Source organism: Sciurus carolinensis, chromosome 8, assembly GCF_902686445.1.
Source record: "Sciurus carolinensis chromosome 8, mSciCar1.2, whole genome shotgun sequence".
NCBI classification, from domain to species: Eukaryota; Metazoa; Chordata; class Mammalia; order Rodentia; family Sciuridae; genus Sciurus; species Sciurus carolinensis.
In genome coordinates, this window is record NC_062220.1 from 94743076 (window position 1) to 94766967 (window position 23892).

Consider the following 23892-nt stretch of genomic DNA (forward strand, 5'->3'; position numbering starts at 1 on the left):
TAACACCAACCCTCTATTCTGTTCTATTGATCTATATGTTTGTCTTTGTGCCAGTACCACAGTGTATTGGTTACTATAGATTTGTAGTAAGTTTTTAGTCAGGAAGTATGAATCCTCTAACTCCGTTCTTCTTAAAAAATGTTTTAGATGTTTAAGTTTCCTTTAAATTCTTGATGAATTTTAGGATATATATTTTTTTTAATATCAGAAAAATATGCAATTAGGGTTTAATAGGAATTACATTGAATCTATAGGTTACTTGGATGATGCTAACATAGTAAAAATATTAAATTTGATCCATGAACATGGGTGTCTTTCCTTCTATTTGTGTCTTTCTTAATTTTTTTTTAGCAATGTTTTATAGGTTTCGGAGTATAAGACTTTCAACAACTTGGTTAGGTTTATATCTAAGTATTTTATTCTTTTTGGGACAATTGTAAATGGATTTGGTTTCAAAATTCCCTTCTCAGATTGTTCACTGTTAGTATATAGATACCCAACTGATCTTTATGCATTGATTTTATATCTGGATCTGGTAACTTTGCTCCACTTATCAGTTCTAACAGTTTTTTCTTTTTGTTTTGGTGCACTAGAATCTTAAGAGTTTTCAATATATTAGATGATATCATCTGAGAAAAGAGATAATTTTACTTCTTTCTTTCTAATATGGATGCTTATAATTTCTTTTTTTACATAATGACTTGGTTAGAACATTCAATGCTCTACTGAATAGAAGTAGTGAGAGCAGGCATCTTTGCCTTTTTGCTGATCTTGGAGGACTGTTGAATATTGATAATAATGTAACTGAGGACTTTTTTCTTTTCTTCTTTCTTTCGTTCTTCTTTTTTTTTTTTTTTTTTTTTTTTTTTTGGTACTAGGGATTGAACCCAGAGCCACTTAACCACTGAGCCACATCCCCAGCCCTTTTTAATATTTTATTTAGTGACAGGGCCTCGCTGAGTTACTTGGGGCCTTGCTAAGTTGCTGAGGATGTCTTTGAACTCTCAATCCTCCTACCTCAGCCTCCTGAGCCTCTGGGATTATAGGTGTGTGCCATTCTACCCAGCTGAGGAATTTATTATGAAACAAGTGTATTTATTCTAGTCCTAGTTTTGAGTTATTTTATTGATACTCCTTTTTTTTATGTTTTTAAAGACTGCATTTTGATTCATTGTACACAAATGGGTACAACTTTTCATTTCTATGGTTGTACACAATGTAAATTTGCACCATTAATGTAATCATATATATACATAGGGTAATATTGTTTCATTCTACTCTTTCCGTCCCCCACCCCCTCCCACAACATTTTCTTCTACACCATTCGTCCAAAGTTCCTTCATACTTTTCTCCCCCTCCACCATCCCCCCTTGTTATATATCGTCATCCACTTATCAGAGAAAACATTTGGTCTTTGGTTTATTGGACTTGGCTTATTTCACTCAACATGTTTTCCAACTTAATCCATTTACCAGCACATGCTATGATTTTATTCTTCTTTATGGTTGAGTAGTATTCCATTGCATATATATACCACAGTTTTTTTGTCCATTCATTGATTGAAGAGCATCTAAGTTGGTTCCACAATCTAGCTATTGTGAATTGAGCAGCTATGAACACTGATGCAGCTGCATTACTATAGTATGCTGATTTTAAGTCCCTTGGGTATGAACCGAGGAGTGGGATAGCTGGGTCAAGTGGTGGGTCCATTCCAAGTTTCCTGAGGAATCTCCATACTGCTTTCCAGAGTGGCTGTACCAATTTGCAACTCCACCAGCAATGTATGAGTGTGCCTTTTTTCCGCACATTCACGCCAACATTTATTATTGCTTGTGTTCTTGATAATAACTATTCTAATTGGAGTTAGATGAAATCTTAGGGTGGTTTTAATTTGCATTTCTCTAATTACTAGGGATGATGAGCACTTTTCATATATTTGTTGATCACCTGTATATCTTCTTCTGTGAAAGGTCTGCCCATTTCCTTATCCCATTCATTGATTAAGTTCTTTGTATTTTGGGTGTAAAGTTTTTTTAAGTTCTTTATAAACCTTAGAGATTAGTGATCTGTCTGAAGTGTGTGTGGAAAAGATTTTCTCCCACTCTGTAGGCTTTCTTTTCACACCGTTGATTCTTTCCTTTGTTAAGAAAAACTTTTTAGTTTCGATCTATCCCTTTTATTGATTCTTGCTTTTATTTCTTGTGCTATGGGGATCTTGTTAAGGAAGTCTGGACCTAAGCCAATGTGATGGAGATTCGGGCCTAATTTTTCTTCTATTTGGTGAAGGGTCTCAGGTCTAATTCCTAGATCCTGGATCCATTTTGAGTTGAGTTTTATACAGGGTGAGAGATAGGGGTTTAATTTCATTTTACTGCATTTGGATTTCCAGTCATTGGGATTTTAATAGGAATTGCATTAAATCTGTATAGTGCCTTTGGAAGTATGGCCATTTTGATAATATTGATTCTGCCTAGCCAAGAACATAGGAGATCTTCCCATCTTCTAAAGTCTTTTTCAGTTTCTTTCTTTAATGTTCTGTAGTTTTCATTGTAGAGATCTTTCACCTCTTTGGTTAGATTGATTCCCAAGTATTTTGTTTTTTTTGAGGCTATTGTGAATGGGCTGGTTTTCCTAATTTCTCTTTCAGCTGTTTCATTGCTTATGAATAAAAATGCTTTAGATTTATGCGTGTTGATTTTATATCCTGCTCTTTTGCTGAATTCATTTGTGAGGTCTAGAAGTTTTCTGGAGGAGTTTTTTGGATCCTCTAAATATAGAATCATGTCATCAGCAAATAGTGACAGTTTGAGTTCTTCTTTTCCTGTTTGTATCCCTTTAAATTTCTTTGGTCTGTCTACTTGCTCTGGCTGGTATTTCAAGAATGATGTTGAATAGAAGTGGTAAAAGAGGGCATCCCTGTCTTGTTCCAGTTTTTAAAGGGAATGCTTTCAGTTTTTCTCCATTAAGAATGATGTTGGCCATGGGCTTAGCATAAATAGCCTTTACAATGTAGAGGTATGTTCCTACTATCCCTATTTTTTCTAGTGTTTTGAGCATGAAGGGGTGTTATATTTTGTCGAATGCTTTCTCTACATCAGTTGAAATAACCATACGATTCTTTTTTTTAAAATTTATTTTTATTGTAAACAAATGGGATACATGTTGTTTCTGTTTGTACATGGAGTAACAGCATACCATTTGAGTAATCATACATTTGCATAGGGTAATGATGTTTGATTCATTCTGTTATTTTTTCCTTCCCCCCAACCTCTCCCACCCCTCTTTTCCCTCTATACAGTCCCTCCTTCCTCCATTCTTACCCCCTTCCAACCCCCATTATGTATCATCATCTGCTTATCAGTGAGATCATTTGTCCTTTGGATTTTTGAGATTGGCTTATCTCACTTAGCATGATAACCTCCAATTTCATCCATTTGCCTGCAAATGCCATAATTTTATTATTCTTTATAACTGAGTAATATTCCATTGCATATATATACCACAGTTTCTTTATCCATTCATCAATTGAAGGACATGTAGGTTGGTTCCACAATCTGGCTATTGTGAATTGAGCAGCTATGAACATTGATGTGACTGTATTTCTGTAGTATGCTGATTTTAAGTTCTTTGGGTATAGGCGAAGGAGTGGGATAGCTGGGTCAAATGGTGGGTCCATTCCACGTTTTCTAAGAAGTCTCCACACTGCTTTCCAGAGTGGCTACACTAATCTGCAGCCCCACCAGCAATGTATGAGTGTACCTTTTTCCCCACATCCTCTCCAACACCTATTGTTACTTGTATTCTTGATAATTGCCATTCTAATTAGGGTGAGATGGAATCTTAGTATAGTTTTGATTTGCATTTCTCTTATTACTAAAGATGGTGAACATTTTTTCATATGTTTGTTGATTGCTTGTAGATATTCTTCTGTGAAGTATCTGTTCATATCCTTAGTCCATTTTTTGATTGGGTTATTTGTATTCTTGGTGTAGAGTTTTTTATATATTCTGGAAATTAGTGCTCTATCTGAAGAATGAGTGGCAAAGATATTCTCCCACTCTGTAGGCTCTCTCTTCACATTGCTGATAGTTTCCTTTGCTGAGAGAAAGCTATTTAGTTTGAATCTATCCCAGTTATTGATTCTTGCTTTTATTTCTTGTGCTATGGGAGTCCTGATAAGGAAGTCTTATCCTAAGCCAACAAGTTGAGGATTTGAACCTACTTTTTCTTCTATAAGATGCAGGGTCTCTGTTCTGATTTCAAGGTCCTTGATCCATTGTGAGTTGATTTTGTGCAGGGTGAGAGATAGAGGTTTGGTTTCATTCTGTTGCATATGGATTTCCAGTTTTCCTAGCACCATTTGGTGAAGAGGCTATCTTTTCTCCATTGCATATTTTTGGACCCTTTGTCTAGTATGAGAAAATTGTATTTATTTGGGTTTGTGTTCGTGTCCTCTATTCTGTACCATTGATCTACCTGTCTATTTTGGTGCCAATACCATGCTGTTTTTGTTACTATTGCTTTGTAGTATAGTTGAAGTTCTGGTATTGTGATACCCTCTGCTTCACTCTTCCTGCTAAGGATTGCTTTAGCTTTTCTGGATTTCTTATTCTTCCAGATGAATTTCATAATTGCTTGCTCTATTTCTGTAAGGTACGTCATTGGGATTTGAATTGGAATTGCATTGAATCTGTATAGCACTTTAGGTAGTATGGCCATTTTGACAATATTAATTCTGCCTATCCAAGAACATGGGAGATCTTTCCATCTTCTAAGGTCTTCTCAATTTCTTTCTTCAATGTTTTGTAGTTTTCATTGTAGAGATCTTTTACCTCTTTGGTTAGATTGATTCCAAAGTATTTTATTTTTTATTTTTTGAGGCTATTGCAAGTGGAGTTGTGTTCCTCATTTCCCTTTCAGCTGTTTCGTCGCTTGCGTATAAAAATAACCCTATGATTCTTAACCTTAAGTCTATTGATGTGATGAATTATATTTATTGATTTTTGAATGTTGAGCCAATCTTGCATTCCTGGGATGAACCCCACTTGATTGTGGTGCACTATCTTCTTAATATGTTTTTTGGGTGCAATTTGCCAGGATTTTCTTAAGGATTTTTGTGTCTGTATTCATCAAGGATGTTGATCTAAAATTTTCTTTCCTTGATGTTTGTGTGTGAGGGTGATACTAGCTTCATAGAATAAGTTTGGAAGGGTTCCCTCCTTTTCTATTTCCTAGAATACTTTGAGAAGTATTGGAATGAGTTCTTTGAAGGTCTTGTAGAACTCAGCTGAGAATCTGTTGGTCCTGGACTCTTCCTGGTTCACAGGCTTTTGATGGTTTCTTCTATTTCATTGCTTGAAATCAGTCTGGTTAAATTGTGTATGTCCTCCTGGTTTAGTTTATATATATCTAGAAATTTGTCGATGTGTTCAATACTTTCTATTTCGTTGGAGTATAGATTTTCTAAGTAGCTTCTCATTATGTTATGTATTTCAGTGGTGTCTGTTGTGATATTTTGTTTTTCATCACGAATTTTAGTAATTTGAGTTTTCTCTCTCCTTCTCTTTGTTAGTGTGGCTAAGGGTTTGTCTACTTTGTTTACTTTTTCAAAGAACCAACTTTTTGTTTTGTCAATTTTTTTTGAATTCTTTTGTTTCAATTTCATTGATTTCAGCTCTGATTTTAATGATTTCTTGTCTTCTACTTTTGGTGTTGTTCTGTTCTTCTTTTTCTAGGGCTTTGAGCTATTATGTTAGGTCATTTAGTTGTTGACTTTTTATTCTTTTCTTGAATCACTCCATGCAATGAATTTTCCTCTTAGTACTACTTTCATAGTGTCCCAGAGATTTTGATATGTTGTATTGTCATTCTCATTTACCTCTAAGAATTTTTTTATCTCCTCCCTGATGTTTCTGTTATCCATGCTTCATTCAATAGCATATTATTTAGTCTCCAGGTGTTAGAGTGCTTTCTGTTTTTTATTTTGTCTTTTATTTCTGATTTAATTCCGTTGTGATTTAATTCCATAAGGCGGTATCTCTGGGGTTTTTTTGCATTTACTAAGGACTGCTTTGTGGCATAACATATGGTCTATTTTCGAGAAGGTTCCATGTGCTGCTGAGAAGAAATTGTATTCGCTCTTTGATGGATGGAATATTCTATATGTCAGTTAAGGCTAAGTTTTAGATTGTGTTATTGAGTCCTGTGGTTTCTTTGTTTATTTTTTGCTTGGAAGATCTATTCAGTGGTGACAGCGGTGTGTTGAAATCACCCAGAATCATTGTGTTGTGATCTATTTGATTCCTGGAATTGAGAAGGATTTGTTTGATGCACATGGATCACCGTTATTTGGGGCATAAATATTTATGATCATTATGTCTTTCTGATTTTTGGTTCCCTTAAGCAGTATGAAATGTCCTTCTTTATCCCTTCTGACTAACTTTGGCTTGAAGTCTACTTTATCTGAAATAAGGATGGAAACCCCTGTTTTTTTACTGAGTCCATGTGCATGGTAGGTTTTTTCCCCATCCTCTCACCTTTAGTCTGTGGATGTCCTATGTCCTTTTCTATGAGTCTCTTGAAGGCAGCATATTGTTGGGTCTTGCTTTTTAATCCAATCAGCCAGTCTATGTTTTTTGATTGACGAGTTTAGGCCATTAACATTCAGGGTTATTTTTGAGATATGATTTCTATTCCCAGTCATTAGGGCTTATTTTTGGTTTTTAACTTGACTTGATTTCTCCTTTGATTGTTTTTTTACTTTAACGTAGTTCCTCCCTTTGCTGACCTACATTGTTTTTCATTTCCTCCTCATAGAATATTTTACTGAGAATATTCTGTAGTGTAGGCTTTCTATTTGTAAATTCTTTTAAGGTTTGTTTATTATGAAAGGATTTTATTTTGTCTTCAAATCTGAAGGATAGTTTTGCTGGGTATAGGATTCTTGGTTGGCAGCCATGTTCTTTTAGAGCTTGAAATATGTTGTTCCAGGCCCTTCTAGCTTTTAGGGTCTGAGCTGAGAAATCTGCTGATATCCGAATTGGTTTCCCCATGTATGTAATCTGATTCTTTTCTCCTGCAGCCTTCAAAATCCTATCTTTATTTTGTATGTTAGGCATTTTCATTATAATGGGCCTTGGTGTGACTCTGTTTTGATTTTGTGCATTTGGTGTTCTTGTAAGCCTCTTGTAGTTGATTTTCCATTTCATTCTTCAGGTTTGGGAAATTTCTGATACTATTTCATTGAGTAGGTTGTTTATTCCTTTGGTTTGTATCTCTGTGCCTTCCTCAATCCCAATAATTCTTAAATTTGGTCTTTTCATGATGTCCCATAGTTCTTGGAGGTTCCCCTTATAATTTCTTACCATCTTCTCTGGTTGTTCAACTTTATTTTCAAGATTAAATATTTTGTCTTCATTGTCTGAGGTTCTGTCTTGAAGTGATCCAGTCTGTTGGTAATGCTGTCCATTGAGTTTTTTATTTGATTTTTTGTTTCTTTCATTTCAAGGATTTGTGTTTGGTTTTTTTTTTTTTTTTTTTTTTTTTTTTGTGCATTTCTATCCGTTTGTTGAACTTTTGCTTCCTTCAGTTGCTCTTTCAACTGCTTATTGGTGTGATCATTCATTGCCTGCATTTGTTTTCTTATCTCATCCTTTGCTTAACAAATCATTTTAATTATGTATAGTCTGAACTCCTTTTCTGACATTTCTTGTATCATGCTGTCTCTGGATTCTGTCAATATAGAATCTCGGTTTGTTTGGATTATTTTCTTCCCTCGTGTTTTCATGTTGTTCACATATCTTCCCCTGTAGCAGTGCAAATCTGGGGTATTGCAGTTTCCCCCCATAGGTTTATAGTGACCCTAAAATCTCTTCTTTAAGGGGAGATCAATATTAGCAGCGCCTAGTACAGATAATATGCAGCCCTCAACCAAATAGCCCCTGTGAAGATGTTAATAATATTATCATAATAAACAGAATGAGTTCGATTATTTATCTACAGTATAACAAATAGATTTGCAATAAGATCTGCAGTTTCTAATGGAGGACAAAGAGGATGGGGATGGGTGTAGTATGTAACTGTTAGTGGGATAGAAAAAGAGTATATAGAGGTTCTAGATTGTAGAAAGAGTTAAAGTATAATCAAAAGAGGTTGGTTCACATGAGAGAAGGGAGAAAGAGACTGAGGAAACAGGTAAACGAAAGGAAAAGAGAGAGCAAGAAAAGTAGAGAAATAAAAATCTAAAAATTTTCAAAACGGAGAAAAAAAAAGAAAAAGGAAAAAACCCTACCCTATAACAGTCATATAATATTCAAATCTCCCAGTCTTCAGTCGCCTAATGCATGAGAAGTACCTGACAATGAACTTCCAGTCTCCTGCAGGCTTCCCACCTAAAGGTGGGAGCTACTGCTTCCAGGATAATCCAAGTTGGCCACTCTGGCTTCCAATTGTGTTGGCAGATGGGGTGTTGCAGGTCTGGGTGTGGACTTGTTGGGCCGGGGTTCCTGGAGTTGGGGTGTGGTTTGTTGGGTAGGGGTCCTGGAGGCAGGGTGTAGTCAGTCTGGTTGATGGGTCTTGGAGGTGGGGTATGGTCAGTCCAGTCCTTCTGGTGGTCCTGGAGGCAGGGTGTGGTTGAACGGGCTGAGGGGTCCTAGGGATGGGGCTTGGTCAGTCCAGTCAGGGGTCCTACAGGTCCTGGCTATTGTCTCAAAATGGCCGTAGCCATGTGCAACCAAACCTGTTGTAGGTTCTGTGACAGTGGACTTCCAGGCAACAGCAGGCAGCTGGCAATCCACTGGTGGTCTGCCATCAGTCTGCTGGCTACCGGTGGACGATTGGTAGTTGGATCTCAGGCCTGTGGTTTATGGGTAGATGAACGGCAGGTGATGGGCAGGCCATAGACAGGCAAATGGCAGATGGTAGGTGCCAGTCAGTGAGCAGTCTGTACTCAAAAAGTAATTAATATGCTGGCAGACTACAGGTGATGACAGAGGACAAATGGGGTAGACAGCAGTGGATTGATAAGCAGCAAAGACTGCCTCACCATGATATCCTCTGCTTGAAACCTGAGTTACAGAGTGACAAGGAATGCAGCCTCCCTCTAGTCCACCATCTTGGATCTCCCCTTGTTACTCCTTTAAAAGGTGAAAAATTACAAAGCAGAATAGTATGATCACCTTGATAAAATACAATAAAAGTTATGCACATTCCTATATTCAGGGAAACTGGATGAACAATTACCTGGTAATATTGGTGTCCCCTTTCTTTTTCTTGATGGGGAGGATGAAAGAGGAAGATCAAGTGAGGACAGGTATTTTCAGAAGATTCTCACTATATGTCTATATTTGAATATCTTAAATGCATAGTTTTATAATAAAAACATATATGATTCCTAAATTAAAAAATTCTAGGTTATATCTTTTAACATGTTCTTTCTCAAAAATTGTTCTAGGTTCTACTGAATGCAAAATGACGAAGTCTAGTCCTTTGAAAATAACATTGTTTTTAGAAGAGGATAAGTCCTTAAAAGTAACATCGGACCCAAAGGTTGAGCAGCAGACTGGTTGGTTTTTATTCTCATTTCTTGTTTTTATTTTTTATTTCATTTTTATATTCTTTTTAGTTATACATGACTGTAGAATGTATTTTGATGTATCATACACACATAGGGTATAACTTACCATTCCTGTGGTTGTACATGATGTGGAGTTACACTGGTTGTGTATTCATATATGAACATAGGAAAAGTATGTTTGATTCATTCTACTATCTTTCCCATTCCCATCCCCGCTTTCTTCCCCCATTCCTCCCTGTCAATCTGGTGAACCTCTAGTTTCCCCACCTCTGCAGTGTATTGTGAGTCAGCATCCACATATCAGAGAGAACATTCGACCTTTGCCATAATTTCATTCTTATTTGTGGTTGACTGATATTTCATTGTGTATATATACCAATCTTTATTTCTTATAACTCTGGCCACATTATCATAAATAATATATTGATAGAATTACATATTCAAATATACAGTATCCTATTTTTTAAAAAGTGATTTTATAATACTCTTTTTTTTTTTTTTTTTTTTTTAATAGGAGATATCTAGCTCCCACAAAAATCTGTGGTACTCTTAGCAGTTACTGTTAGGTCACACACCCCTGTGAAAATCTGGTCAGGATTGCCTTTCACTTTCATGAGGAGAGGAACTAATGTTCCCTCCCATACTCTGCAGGTGCTGTTGGCAGGGTTAGTGACCCTAGGTTAGTGAACTGCCCTATGTGATCTTACTGTTTTCCTATTTTTGACCCCTGGGTGAAAAAGCAACTTCTCAATAATAGGAAAAAAGTAATTTGAAAGAACATTTTTAGGAAGTCTGAATCTTTTATAGTTTGAGTTCTTAAATTTAATACTCTATACTACATCTAAGGCATTGAATCAGCTTTTGATAGACTCAACCTTCATTTCTTAGAAAATGTTATTAGAACTATGTAAAATTTGTTTCATTTGTTAGTAGAATTATGTTGAAATGGGAAGTACTTTTTCTTAAGATTTTTTTTTCCTTGTTTATTTAGTAAGCACATGAATGTTAGATCTTCTCTGCTCTCTCTTCTTAAAGGTCTTAAATGTGAATCACCCATATTTTTCAGAAGTGGTACGTGAAATTGAGATGAGTGTGGATGATGATGAGATCAACAGTTCGAAAGTAATTAATGACATCTTCAGTGATGTCCTTGAGGAAGGTGAGCTAGATGTAGAAAGGAGCCAAGAGGAAATGGATCAAGCAGAAGCAGAAAGCAATGAAGAGCAGGAAGATGCATTGAATATCTCCTCAATGTCTTTACTTGCTCCATTAGTACAGACAGTTGGTGTGGTAAGTCCAGAGGTAAGAAAAGACTAAATGTAAACAGGCACATGACAAAAAGAAAAGAGGTGATATTGGAACCTCCTATCCTGCTTTGGTGGATGTTTGGCACTTCATAATTAGGGAGATTTTGCAAAACTAATGAACATTCCCTGAAGAGATTAAAACTCTTCAGTGGTTTGCTGTTGTCCTTAGGTAAACTCCAAACAGTAAAATGGTTTTAAAGGCCAGACATTGGGTATAAATCTTGGCTCTGGCATTTATTGTTTTTTAACCTCTCTGTGCATAGTTCTCTCATCTGTTAAATGAGGTTAACAATAGTACTTATATCATATGGTTGATGTGAATATTAAATCATGTTAGTATATTAGTGTTTAGCACCAAACATAACTACCATTCATTGAGAGCTAACTACTATCACTAGCTATCACCCTAAATTAAATAACTGCAGCTCTGGAGATTGATCGACTTAGAAGTAGTTTTTAAAAAAGTTACCAGTGTAGGTTTCACTTGTCTGTACCATTATGCATTTACTTTTTAGGAATTCATTGTAAAGTCCTTTGGTTTTATGATGACTCAATTGACTTATTGAATATTTATTTCCTATTAATGGAGAATTCATTTTTTTGGAATTAATTATCATTTAGAATCAATGTTTAGTATCCATAAAATGAACCCATATCTGGTGTGCTTTCCTGCAGAGTTTAGTTTCCTCTCCTAAATTGGAACTGAGAGATACTCATATAAGTGAAGAGAGTCCAAAACCAGGGAAGTTTCAGAGAACACGTGTCCCTCGAGCTGAGTCTGGTGATAGCATTGGTTCTGAAGATCGTGATCTTCTTTACAGGTAAGGACATTTTGGAAAGGTATTCATTCACTTAGGTTCATGGTTTAAATTAACAAAAGTTGTGTTACCATCTATATTTACAATGTTATTAATAACTCACCTGTATAAAAATTTGGAATAACTTTTTTCAGCCTCATTCACCAAAATACGTTTCCATGGTGGTGAAATGTTTTACTGATATGTTTAATATTATCAAGTTATTGACATGTTCAATAATGGATAAAGCTCAGTGTGTTGTTGGATTTCTAATAGTCTTACTTTTCCTGAAGCATTGATGCATATAGGTCTCAAAGATTCAAAGAAACAGACCGTCCTTCAATAAAGCAAGTGATTGTTCGGAAAGAAGATGTTATTTCAAAATTGGATGAAAAAAAGAATGCCTTTTCTTGTCAAGTTAATATCAAACAGAAAATGCAGGTATACACTTCCGTGGAAAGGGGATTTAGAATTTCTGGCACTGGATTGTGAATTCTTTGAGGACAATGACCCATTCTTCCTTTCTATACCTTGAGTGAGTAGAAGGATGTCTGGCACAGGAGCTCAGTAAATCACTCTTGAATTCAATTTAATTCCCAAAGATATTCTTTTTTTTTTTTTTTTTTTTTTGGAAAAGTCAGAAACTTGTTTCATATTGCTGAAATATTTATTTATGAATTTTTATTTTTTGCAGTACTGGGATTAACCCAGGCCTTTACAAATAGGAAAGCACTGTCCTACTGAGCCACATCCCAACTCTGAAATTTTCTTTTGAAACATTTTGGTTACAAATATCTTTAAATTATAACTGTTAAGTGGATGATGGTGAAGTTTGAAATTTATTATGTGCCTCAAGGATTCTTCTTATGCTGAGAGCATTTTTTAAAAAACATCATACTTGAAATTTAAATAAGATGAATGAAATACTTTCTAAATTTCTACCTTGGTGGACAGAACCCCAATTATAAATTGAGTCTTTTTATAGGAAAGAATGTTTACAGTTTAATTTTTTAAAATTATATATTTTAAAATTTTTTACAGAGTGCATTTTGATTCATTGTACACAAATGGGGTACATCATTTCATTTCTATGGTTGTACATGAGGTAGATTCATACCATTTGTGTAATCATACATGTACATAGGGTAATGATGTCTGACTCATTCCACCATTTTTCATACCACCCCTTCCTCTCATTTCATTCTGCATGATCTAAAGTTGCACCATTCTTCCGTCCCCACACCCCCACCCCCATTATATATCATTTTCCACTTATCAGGGAAAACCTTTGGCCTTTTAATACATATAAATTTTAGTTGTAGGTGGACATAGTATCTTTATTTTATTTTTATGTGGTGTGAGACTCAAACCCAGGGCCTCACAAGTGCTAGGTGAGCGCTCTACCACTGAGCCATCGTATAATTCTTATACCATGTTAAATGTTTTTTATACATAGTCTAGAAACTTGAGGAGTGAAACTTAACATTTTGATTTTACTGTGAAAAATTTGGAACCTACCCAATTATATTAATTAGAATTTAAGTTAAACTGAAAATGATGATTAAAAATGTGAACTTTTCCCCATCTTGTTTGCTTCTCTAGGAACTCAATAATGAAATAAATTTGCAGCAGACAGTGATCTATCAAGCTAGCCAGGCACTTAATTGCTGTGTTGATGAAGAGCATGGGAAAGGGTCACTGGAAGAAGCTGAAGCAGAAAGACTTCTTCTAATTGCAAGTATGTGTGATATACCTGAACAATTCCCACAAAATTACCAATCAGGGAAAACTTCCTCTGATATTCAAAAATCTCTAATTTTTCCCCATATTTTTTATTGGTGCATTATAGTTGTACATATTGATGGACTTTGTTACATATTTGTACAATACACAATATAACAATATAATCTGGCTACTATCACTTCCTAATACTTAACCTCTTCTGTCCCCTCCTTATACCCCTTTGTCCCTTTCCCCTACAAATCCCCCTTTCATTTTCATGAGACCCGCCCAATCTTTTTTTTCCCCTTTTTTTCCTTATTAGCTTCTGCATAAGAGAGAAAACAGAGGACGCTTAACCTTCTGAGTTTGACTTAAGACATCTCTAATTTTGAACAAAAGACTTTTTACTTATTTCTTTTTTGTTGGTACTGGGGTTTGAACCCAGAGGCATGTTGTCACTGAGCTGCATCCCCAGCCCTTCATATTTTTATTTTGAGGCAGAGTCTCACTAAGTTGCATAGGGCCTCACTAAATTGCTGAGGCTGGCCTCAAACTTGAGATCTTCCTGCCTCAGCCTCTCAAGTTGCTGGGATTATAGTTGTGTGTCACTGCACCCAGCAAGAAAAGACTTCTGATCATCTATTTCATTTGATCTGTTTTTTATTTCTTGTACTTAGAAAGTTTGTGAATACTCTCCATGTAAAATAAAATGTAATTTGCATGAAAGATAAAAGTAACCGAAATTAGAATATCCTAAATGTGTGTGTGTGTGTGTGTGTGTGTTGTATATACATACATTATGTCTCTGTCTCTCTCTTCCTTTCTGTCTGTGTTGGTGAAAATGACCTAGTGCGTTGGGTTGGAAAGATGATCAAAAGTTGAAGTATTAAATTATGAAGACTTGGGTAAACAGATGAACAACTGAGATTTTACCAAACATTTATCACAAATGAGTTGACTTTTATCTCTGGTCTTCACAATTGCCACAGCAGTGTACTTTTGTGAATTGGCTTTCACAAACAGTTGGAATTTTAATATTTGGAATAGTCACTTAAATATTTTTACTTAGCTGAGAAGAGAATGCTTTTGATTGATGAACTGAATAAACTAAAGAATGAAGGGCCTCAGAGGAAGAATAAGACCGATTCCACATCCCAGAGTGAATTTGTTCCATCCAAAGGATCAGTTACTTTGTCGGAGATCCGCTTGCCTCTGAAAGCAGATTTTGTATGCAGTACGGCTCAGAAGCCAGGTATGGTGAATTTTTTTTTTTTTTTTTTTTTTTTTTGCTTAATGATAGCATGTTAAATTATGAACTTCACCTAGATTAATTTGTACAAGAAAGGTACAAGTAGCACATACAGAAAGAAGCAAACTTGTATCTTGGGACTTAAAGTTTCTTTTATTAACGTGTGTCTAAGAATGAATTGGACATAACTTTCCTATGTTCATGTACAAATACATAACTAGTGAAACTCCACATCATGTTGAACCACAAGAATTATATCCTAATTAGAATAAGTTATACTCTGTATGTGTACTATATCAAAATACATTCTACTGTCATTTGTATCTAAAAAGAATAAAAGAGATGAAATGATTATATATGCCTTTAAAATTTATTTTTAGAAAATTATACATTATGAATTAGAGACTAAAATTGACAAAATTCTGGAAAGTTAAAAAAAAAAGTATGTGTATAAAAATTAAGGGAAAATTTTGATACCTGGGGTTACCAGTCTGCACAATAATGGATATAGACCTATCTAAAAGTAAGGATAAACATAATTTTGGACATAAAACATTTTCTGAAGATGATAGAGCAGACCGACTTTCATTAATTAATTTTATTGTAGAAATGTACTGGAGCATTTAAAAGAACTTATTTTGTTTACCTGTATTTGATTTTAAATTTATTCCATTATAGTAGAAATTTGTTCTATACATTCTGAATTACTGGTTGTGTGGATCATGAGCATCTCAGTGAAGATACTTCTGTTGAAATTTTATTTCCTTTGCCCTCTGGATTGAATAATCACCATAAACTTTAAAAAACTATGTATTCTAATAAAAGTGGTTTTTAAGCCAAGTAGGTACAAGGCAACATGACAGGCGAATCTGAAAACAGAGTAGTATAATTCTAGTAAGCTTAAGATTTTATTAAATGTTTGATAAACTTCATTTTAAAGATTTTTTAAAATTTTTATTTGTGCAGAATTTTCTCTTTGAGGAAAAAGAAAACTAGCCATAGGTGAGAAGTGAATTTGGGGTATCTGTAGATAGAGTAAAAGTTTGAGTGTTATGGTAGGAATGAGCTAATTTAAGTTCTAATCGTTGTAGTTTTCTGATTCTGATGTATTGTGGACAGAAAACTTCTGGTAATTTATTAATTACCTTGAAATATGTGGTCATTTAATGATGAATAGTGAAATAATAGTTCATGTTTTTTTAGAATTTGTTACAGAGTAACATTCATGGTGTTTTAATTCTAGTTTTGAAGTAATAAACTGTAATTTATCCTTTGGAGGTATATAGTATTAGCTAAGAGATTAGGGGTCTTTAAGTAAAATTTAGAGTAAGCAGAAATTGAGGAATGTGGAGTGAAGTTATTTCAACTTTCATAATTGGAAGAGACCTTGATGATATTTATTCCAAGACTATAACTGTCAGACTATATCTTACTTATCTTTTTTTCTGGAAATTTATTTTTACTGATTTTAAATACAAATTTTATGTAAATCAGTTGCAGTATGACTTTATTACTTTGGTCTTCCAGAATGCCAATTAACTAAATCTGGTATTGCTTGTTCTAATTATGTAATGTGATTACTTCTTGCAGAAGCAGCAAATTACTATTTCTTAATTATGATAAAAGCAGGAGCTGAAAATATGGTAGCCACACCATTAGCAAGTACTTCAAACTCTCTTAATGGTGATGCTCTGACATTCACTACTACATTTACTCTGTAAGTAAATTAGTCTTTTGGTGGTTCAGACATATTTTCTTTTAATTAAGTTAACACAGACTAAGCATGTAGGTGACATTTATAGTCCGTCCACCCGCCGCCCTGTGGGGATCAAACCCAGAGCCTGTGTACGTGCTCTACTACCTAGTTACTCTCCAACCCTTTATAATCTTTAAAATGTATTACTTTCATTTTTTTTAATGTGGATAAATAACTCAGTTTTCAGGGCTTTTTTGGGTGGTACTGGGGATTGAGCTAGGACCTCATGCATGCTATACAAGCGCTCTGCCACTGAACTACATACCCTGCCGTCTTTTCAGTTTTTTGGTTTTAACTTTTTTACATTTTTCTGATGTTTCTAGGGAGTAGTACATTTCTTCCATGTGACTATAGATATTTAATATTTTTAAGTGTTATGCACATTAAATCTGGACCACTTTTTATATATGCTTTATGTCTCATTGAAAGATATTTAAATTTAGTGTCACAGATTTATTTTGAAAATATAATCAATGTAGTCAAAATTTAGTTTGAAAATAATGCTTCTGTCATGTATAACTAATTAAAACAAAGAAATAAAAAAAGAAATACAATAGAATAAAATAAATAAAGTAATGAATAGAAGACCAAAAAATGCTGCTTTTACTGTGTAAAATCTGGAGTTATAAAATATTGAGAAAAAGTTCTGACTTGTGTATTAATGGAAAAAAAACCAGACTGTCTTGCCCATTTTTATTGTCTCTAGTTAAAAAACACAGTGAATTCCTTTTAGAATCTTGTAATAACAGTATTTGTGGCATTTGCAAAGGTATAACTTAAGGGTTTTTTATACAGTTTTATTTAACTCTTTTTCAGGCAAGATGTGTCCAATGACTTTGAAATAAATATTGAAGTTTATAGCTTGGTAAGCCATTAACATGTTCTAAACTAACAATAACATATTTTTCTTGATATCAGATTTCATGCTAATTGTATTTTGGGTTTGTGTGTAGGTACAAAAGAAAGATTCCTCAGGTGCTGATAAGAAGAAAAAAACATCTAAGTCCAAGGTGAGAATTATAGATACCTAGTAAAAATATTTTAAGCAGGAATACTTGACACAGATTTATAATTTTTAGTAAACTGAAAGTAAACTTATAGTGAGTGATCATGATTCTAAGTGTAAGTTCTTGATATTTTAGGTTTAGATAAGTCTCTTTTGTCTACATGTACCTGACAGCTGACTTTTATACCTACATAGAACTTTCCCCAGTGCTTTCCTCTGTACTCTTATCTCACTCATTCCTCTAAACCAGTACTTAATGATGTGGTCACTTGTGCAGAATAAGAAAAAGAACCTCCAGCTTGGTTCCTACATTTCCGGTCTATATTCTTGTTCTTTTCCTAAGTCATAATTTTTTTAAAAATTTCTTTATTCTTTCTTTCAGTTGTAAAAATGAAAAGAAGAAAAATGAAAAATGTGGGTTTTTTTTCTTTTTAGCTCTAATAAGAAAGAAATAGAAGTATAGAACAACCTTAATAAAGGATGATATACTCATATTAAAGAATTAAAGTTACTTTTTGTGGAAATATTGCAAAGTTAGTTTTTTGGTTTTTGCGTTTTTTTCTTTTTCTTTTTTTGAGGAAAAGTTTATTTTGGTCTCATGGTTTCAGAGACTCAGTCTGTGGTCCACTAACTCCATTGCAGTAGCTCTGAGGTGAGGCAGAACATCATGTTGGAAGGGGAAGAAACCTGTTTATCACATGGAAGCCAGAAAGAGAGAGAGGGAGAGAGAAAATGTGTACAAAATTAGTTCATGTGAGACTCTGAATCACAATAACAATAAACTAAGCTATTTTTTCTTCAGGCTATTACTCCAAAGAGACTCCTCACCTCCATAACCACAGTGAGTAGAATTTTAAGAAATTAAACTGTCTTGAAGAATCCTCTTCTTACACTTATGATTATAAATTGGTTAGACAATTATAAAACCCTTAATACTGTGAAAATATTTAAAATATATTAATGGGGAAAAACTCTTAATATTTATATAGGAAAAATGTTTTTGGAAACGTAGTTTTTGTACGGTTGAGGATTTATACTTACTATTTAAATCTTCATATCAAATAGAGGAAATAACTTATGTTTCTTCTTCATACCTTTTTTTAGAAAAGCAGCCTTCAATCTTCAGGTGAGTGGTGTATCCTGTGTTATTTGAAACTTTAGAATAAAGAAAAGAATTGAGCAACTTTCTACATATATAAATATATCCATTTATGAATGGGCCATCTTGATTTTTAAGAATTTATGTTGATCTGCTTTGGTATAATGTTTTGTATGTGGTGTTTTTTATTTATTTTATTAACATAAAGTTATTGGCTGGAATAATATATAGTCAGGTTGTACATTTCTCAGGCACCAACATAGGCTACTAATCCTAACATTATTCATACTGTAGTATCAGTACACATGTGATAGTCACCTGGCAATTCCAGCAGGTAGCATTCATTACTCTTCACTCCTACTTCTGTTGTTGGATAAATTTATTTGGTGCTAGTCACATAGTGGAGTCTACTTTTTAAAACTTTGATCAAAACTGGTAATTCATCATGTCAGAAAAGCATCTTTCCAGTTTACTGGGAACTAGGACACCAAAAAATCAGGAGAGACTTTCTCTAGAATGGCTTTGGATCTACATTTTCCAAAGGGGTTTAGAATGAAGCTGGTTTTACTCACTTACTTTGGGCTATTAGTCTCTTCTTTATGGCACGGAAGTTACTAAGAAGCCCTGTGCAGAGAGAGCTTCTGGTTAATTATGTCACCCTGAATGATTAATAGCAATGAAGTCTCTTCTGTATTTCTTATGGGAAAATTGTTTTGTGTGTACTCATTTTTAGGTCCGAGTCTTTAAAAACAACCATTCCAAATGTAGGAATGCCTGTACCTCAAATTAAAGATGAAATTCTGAATCGTTTTCTTTTGTTAGGAATGTGTTGATGTTTTATTTTTCCCCCATATTTAAAAATGGAGGAAAATAAGGCAGTTTTCTGTGTGGCAATTTAATTTCATTTTGTTGGGATGGGTGAGGAATTGTTATTTATACTTACAAAAGTCACTTTGGATGGAACTTTATTTCTTCTTTACAGTTATGGCCAGTCCAGGAGGTCTCAATGCTGTGCGTACCAGCAACTTTGCTCTTGTTGGATCTCATACGCTGTCATTATCCTCAGTAGGAAATACTAAGTTTGCTTTGGAAAAGGTAATCCAACTTTATTTGTAAATATGTGTTGTTTTTCTTATTAATTTTAGAAAAATTTAGTCAATAAAAATGCCACAATGCTTTAAAGTATTGATGTCTTTGATTAAAAATACATGTTCTTAAGAATTGCACATTTTAACTATGATTTGGGTGTAACTAAGTCATACATTTTTTGATGATGGGATATTTCTGTCCTGTATTTTATATATTGTAGGAAGATCTTCAAAATAATCTAGACTAACTTTTTAAAAAATTTTCTGAATGCAGAAGTGTTTCTTCCTACATTTAGACATTAACTTTACGGTTTAAAAAATGTCTTGCCTATTTGAACCTTTATTTCAAATGAACAATATTTTACCAATTTAACTTGGACAAGATGGGGGAAAGATAGGTTAATCTCTTAGGAAAGTCCTTTCTTCATGTTTTTTATCAGTGCATTATAGTATACATAATGGTGAGATTCATTGTTACATATTCATAAAAAGTTTTTCTAAATCTAACGAACTTCTTTCCTGTACTTTCTTCCCAAATTAAAATCTTCAAAATTCAGATCTGTATTACATCACCATTGAGTTTTTTTTTTTTTTTTTTACCATAATGTAATATAACTAAACTTTTGAATAGCTAACAAGACTGTTTTAAGGAGTGAGCAAACTAGAGGTACTTGGGTTGACTCCTGCTATATAATAATTTTTTTTACAAATATATATTTTTAATTTTAATTCCTTAAATTTTGGCTTAGCATGTAATTTATGGGGTACAGTGTGATTATTTTAACAGATAAATACAGTGTGTACTGATCAAATCAGGGTAATTAGCATTTCCATTTTCTTATTTCTTTGTTTGGAGCTTTCAAGCTCCTGTGTTATAGTTCTTCATAAAATATATAATAGGTTATCAAGTACTACTGTCACCCCTTTGTGCTGTGGAGCACTAGAACTTCTTCCTTCTAATAGTGCTTGGGTACACTCTACCCTCCCCTTCCTCCCTTTTCAACTCCAGTAATCACTATCTACATTCACATTGACTTTTTAAAATTTACATATATGAGAAAGTACATGCAATATTTGACTTTGATATTTATATTATTGTAAGAGATTTCTGAAATAATATTGAGGTGAAGAAATAATAAAAAATTAGAAGGCCTGCTTTCTAGTATTTGCCCTGCTAGTTATTTACTCTTTAACATTGAACAAGAGCTGGACTTGAGAACTCTTGCCTATAGTCCCAATGACTTGGGAGTCAAGAGGATTGCAGGTTCCTGGCCAACGTTAGAATCTTTTTTTTTTTTTTTATGGTGGGGGGTTCTGGGGATCTAATCCAAGGGCACTTAACCACTAAGCCACATCTCCATCCCTTTTAACATTTTATTAGAGACAGGGTCCCACTGAGTTGTTTAGGGCCTCACAGAGATGCTGAGGCTGGCTTTGAACTTGTGATCCTCCTGCCTCAGCTAACCCAGCTGCTGGAATTACAGACATGTGCCACCATGTCCATCTCAATCTTAGAATCTTAACGAGGGCCTAAGTAACTAAGGAAGATCCTGTCTCAAAATAAAAAATGAAAAGGGCTGGGAATGTAACTTATTGGTAAAGTTCCCTGAGTTCAATCTTCAATCTCCAGTCTCAAGGGGAACAAAAGAAAAGAAAACATTAAGCAAAGTTACTTATTTCTCAGCGGTCTTATTTTCCTAGTAGAATATTATGTTAGCATATAAAAACTCAACTTTAAAATTCCTCGAAAAAATTTCTTTTAGTTGATGAACAAAGATGCTTTATTTATTTTATTTTTATTTTATTGGATTATATTTGAAATTTTAACTACTGTTAATGAATAAATGTCTTTTAACATGTTAATTTCTAAAAATTTATGTAACTTTTTATTTAGTATTTCAGGTAGTTTAACAAATTGAATGATCCTGGGTCTTTTTTTTTTCTCTTTGTCTTTTTTGTTGTTTGTTTTAGATAAATTATGATGTAAAAGAGCGAGAGCTACTGGGCTATTTGTTCCAGGAAAAGGTTGCCATATTTTCTTTGCTTGAAACTAATGCTCTTAAAAAAATCAGTTCTTAATTTTTGGTTCTTGGGTATTTTGTTTTACTAACCACTCTGATATCTTTTTGGTTATTTTGAATAACTAAGAACATTATGTACATAATACTTTCTTTGGAATCTTACAGATGGCATCTTTTTCTCCATTCTCATAGTTCTTTAAAGCTTTCTTTGAAAGTTCTCTCTCTTTTTTTAATGCACGTTTGGTATTTGGGTCCCCCTCCCAATATCTTTAATCTACTGTCAAATTCTTTAAAATTCTGTGTTCACTTTGTTTTTTTCTCCGAGTACCAATTAGACTACCAAATTAGTAACTATGTTTAAAACTAAAATTATTCAATATTTTTAACTTCTCATGTACTGAAAAAAGCTATTGTTGATGTTTTAAATGAAAGTAGGAAACTTTTATGTTCTTGGTTGGCTAATTGGTATATTGCTTTATAAATGGTACTTTGCATATTTAATTTTGAAATTAAAAAGTACTTAACACTAAAATTATACTTGAATATGAGCACTTTTTAGGAGACTTTTAAGATTTGGTATTCTTGTGAAAGATGAGTTGCAAATATTTTATGGGAATATAGAAATGCTAATTGACAAAATGTTGAATAGTATTTTTATTTTTTGTTTTAAATTCTTAAAATAAGATTTGCAAATCAGATAAACTCAAGAATTGGGTTCCATGAACTGTATTTCTTATATGTTATAGTCATATAGCCAGTTTCTTCATATATAGGAAATTTCATTAATCTCTAAATTGAGATTACCTTGACATCTTAAATATAGACCATTTTTTTGAAAAAAATTTGGCTGCCATTTTAATTCAAAATGTCACACTTAAAATTAATATTAAATTATATTTCCATTCTCTTAATAGCCTCTTTGTAATTATCACTTAAATTGCCAACCATATGGTTGAGTGCGAAATCAAATCACTAAATTTAATTGATTGTCTTTTACCCTTAAGTCTCTGAGTTAAAAACAGTATCATTTCAATGTAAAATTTGTTCTAAATGTGCTTTTGTGAGTGATGGGGGGAAGCAAATGTTTACTCCAATAGCTTTTGGTTGATATAGAAGAGTATTTCAATAGATAGTGAAGTTTATATGCTAAGTAGTTAATGGGGAAAATGTAAGACCTTTTATACTCATATAAATATTTTGTTTTAATTGACTTTGGGAGGACAGGTCTCTCATGTCCTACTTTCAGTACAAGATGGTGTCTGTCTGTTTTACTGGTGCCTTGACCAAGAGTCACAAGGGTTATCTCTGAGATATGCTCCAGAAAGGAATGTCTATTGAGGTTAACCTAGTCTGTCTGCTTTACAGATTTAAGATACCATAATGGATTGCCATCTTATTTGAAATTATAGATATCTGATTGAAAACCTGACATCCTGGAGTCGTAAAATTTTTCTGTAGGGGATCCAGAACATTCATAGTTTTATTATACTTTTTATGCATAAAGGGAGAATGACATCTCAAAGCTCATCTTTTTTTTTTTTTATCTAAGATTTACATGAAACTTTCAAACCTTGCCAAATGACTTTCAAGAAGAGCTAAATATGGAGTGTAGCTCAGTGGTAGAGTGCTTGCCTGGCATGTGTAGGGTTGAGTTTCTCTGGTATCACAAAAGAGCCGAATAAATGAGGCATCCTTCTATCTTAACAAATTCAAAGCTTACCTTCTGACTTAAATGAACTTCTTAGAAGGAAGTAAGAGATGTTAATTTAAATATTATTCAAGCAAACAGTTATGAAGTAAAACATCAGTTGGAATTAGAATATTGGGATTAGAGGTAGAGTGATTAGGCATTCTGTATGTCTAAAGCTGTTAAGTTTATGCTGTTGGCCTGTGTGATTAAAATAGTGCCTATTTAACTCTATAGTATGCCAGTATGTAATTAATTACACCAACCAACTTGGTCATAAGTTATGTTTTACAACAATCGCAGTTGAACTGTGGATGACTGCTTAAACAGACAAGAGTTAGAACATTTTCATACAAGTATCCACACTTGACAGGGTATAGGAAGCCTGACACTTTTGTGAATATTTTCAGTTCGCTTTTTTATCAAGCTAAGCTTCTAATGAAGCTACTTTTTCATAGCAATAAAGCAGGAAGGTACATTTTTTCCTCATCTTTGTGAGATTCTTTTTACCTCCAGCATTCTCTGGGCTAACCAGTGAAATTTTATTACATTGAGAGGAAAGAGCCTAAGGAATTTAAAATTGACA

The 23892-nt window shown here is 33.8% G+C and overlaps 1 protein-coding gene across 3 annotated transcripts in view; it reads left to right on the forward strand.

Moving 5' to 3' along the window:
• Positions 1 to 23892, forward strand: part of Anln (anillin, actin binding protein) — a 72812-nt gene that overhangs the window by 26142 nt on the left and 22778 nt on the right. Inside the window, exons 9-21 of one of the 3 annotated variants that reach the window (XM_047562776.1) lie at positions 9452 to 9562; positions 10641 to 10864; positions 11557 to 11702; positions 11972 to 12119; positions 13281 to 13416; positions 14470 to 14652; positions 16240 to 16366; positions 17222 to 17270; positions 17359 to 17415; positions 18214 to 18252; positions 18516 to 18537; positions 19493 to 19605; positions 21570 to 21623. In XM_047562776.1, the coding sequence (XP_047418732.1) occupies positions 9452 to 9562; positions 10641 to 10864; positions 11557 to 11702; positions 11972 to 12119; positions 13281 to 13416; positions 14470 to 14652; positions 16240 to 16366; positions 17222 to 17270; positions 17359 to 17415; positions 18214 to 18252; positions 18516 to 18537; positions 19493 to 19605; positions 21570 to 21623 (1409 nt within the window). Of the gene's footprint in view, positions 1 to 9451; positions 9563 to 10640; positions 10877 to 11556; positions 11703 to 11971; positions 12120 to 13280; positions 13417 to 14469; positions 14653 to 16239; positions 16367 to 17221; positions 17271 to 17358; positions 17416 to 18213; positions 18253 to 18515; positions 18538 to 19492; positions 19606 to 21569; positions 21624 to 23892 lie in introns of all 3 variants that reach the window. The other 2 variants (XM_047562775.1, XM_047562777.1) reach the window with 2 other exon arrangements.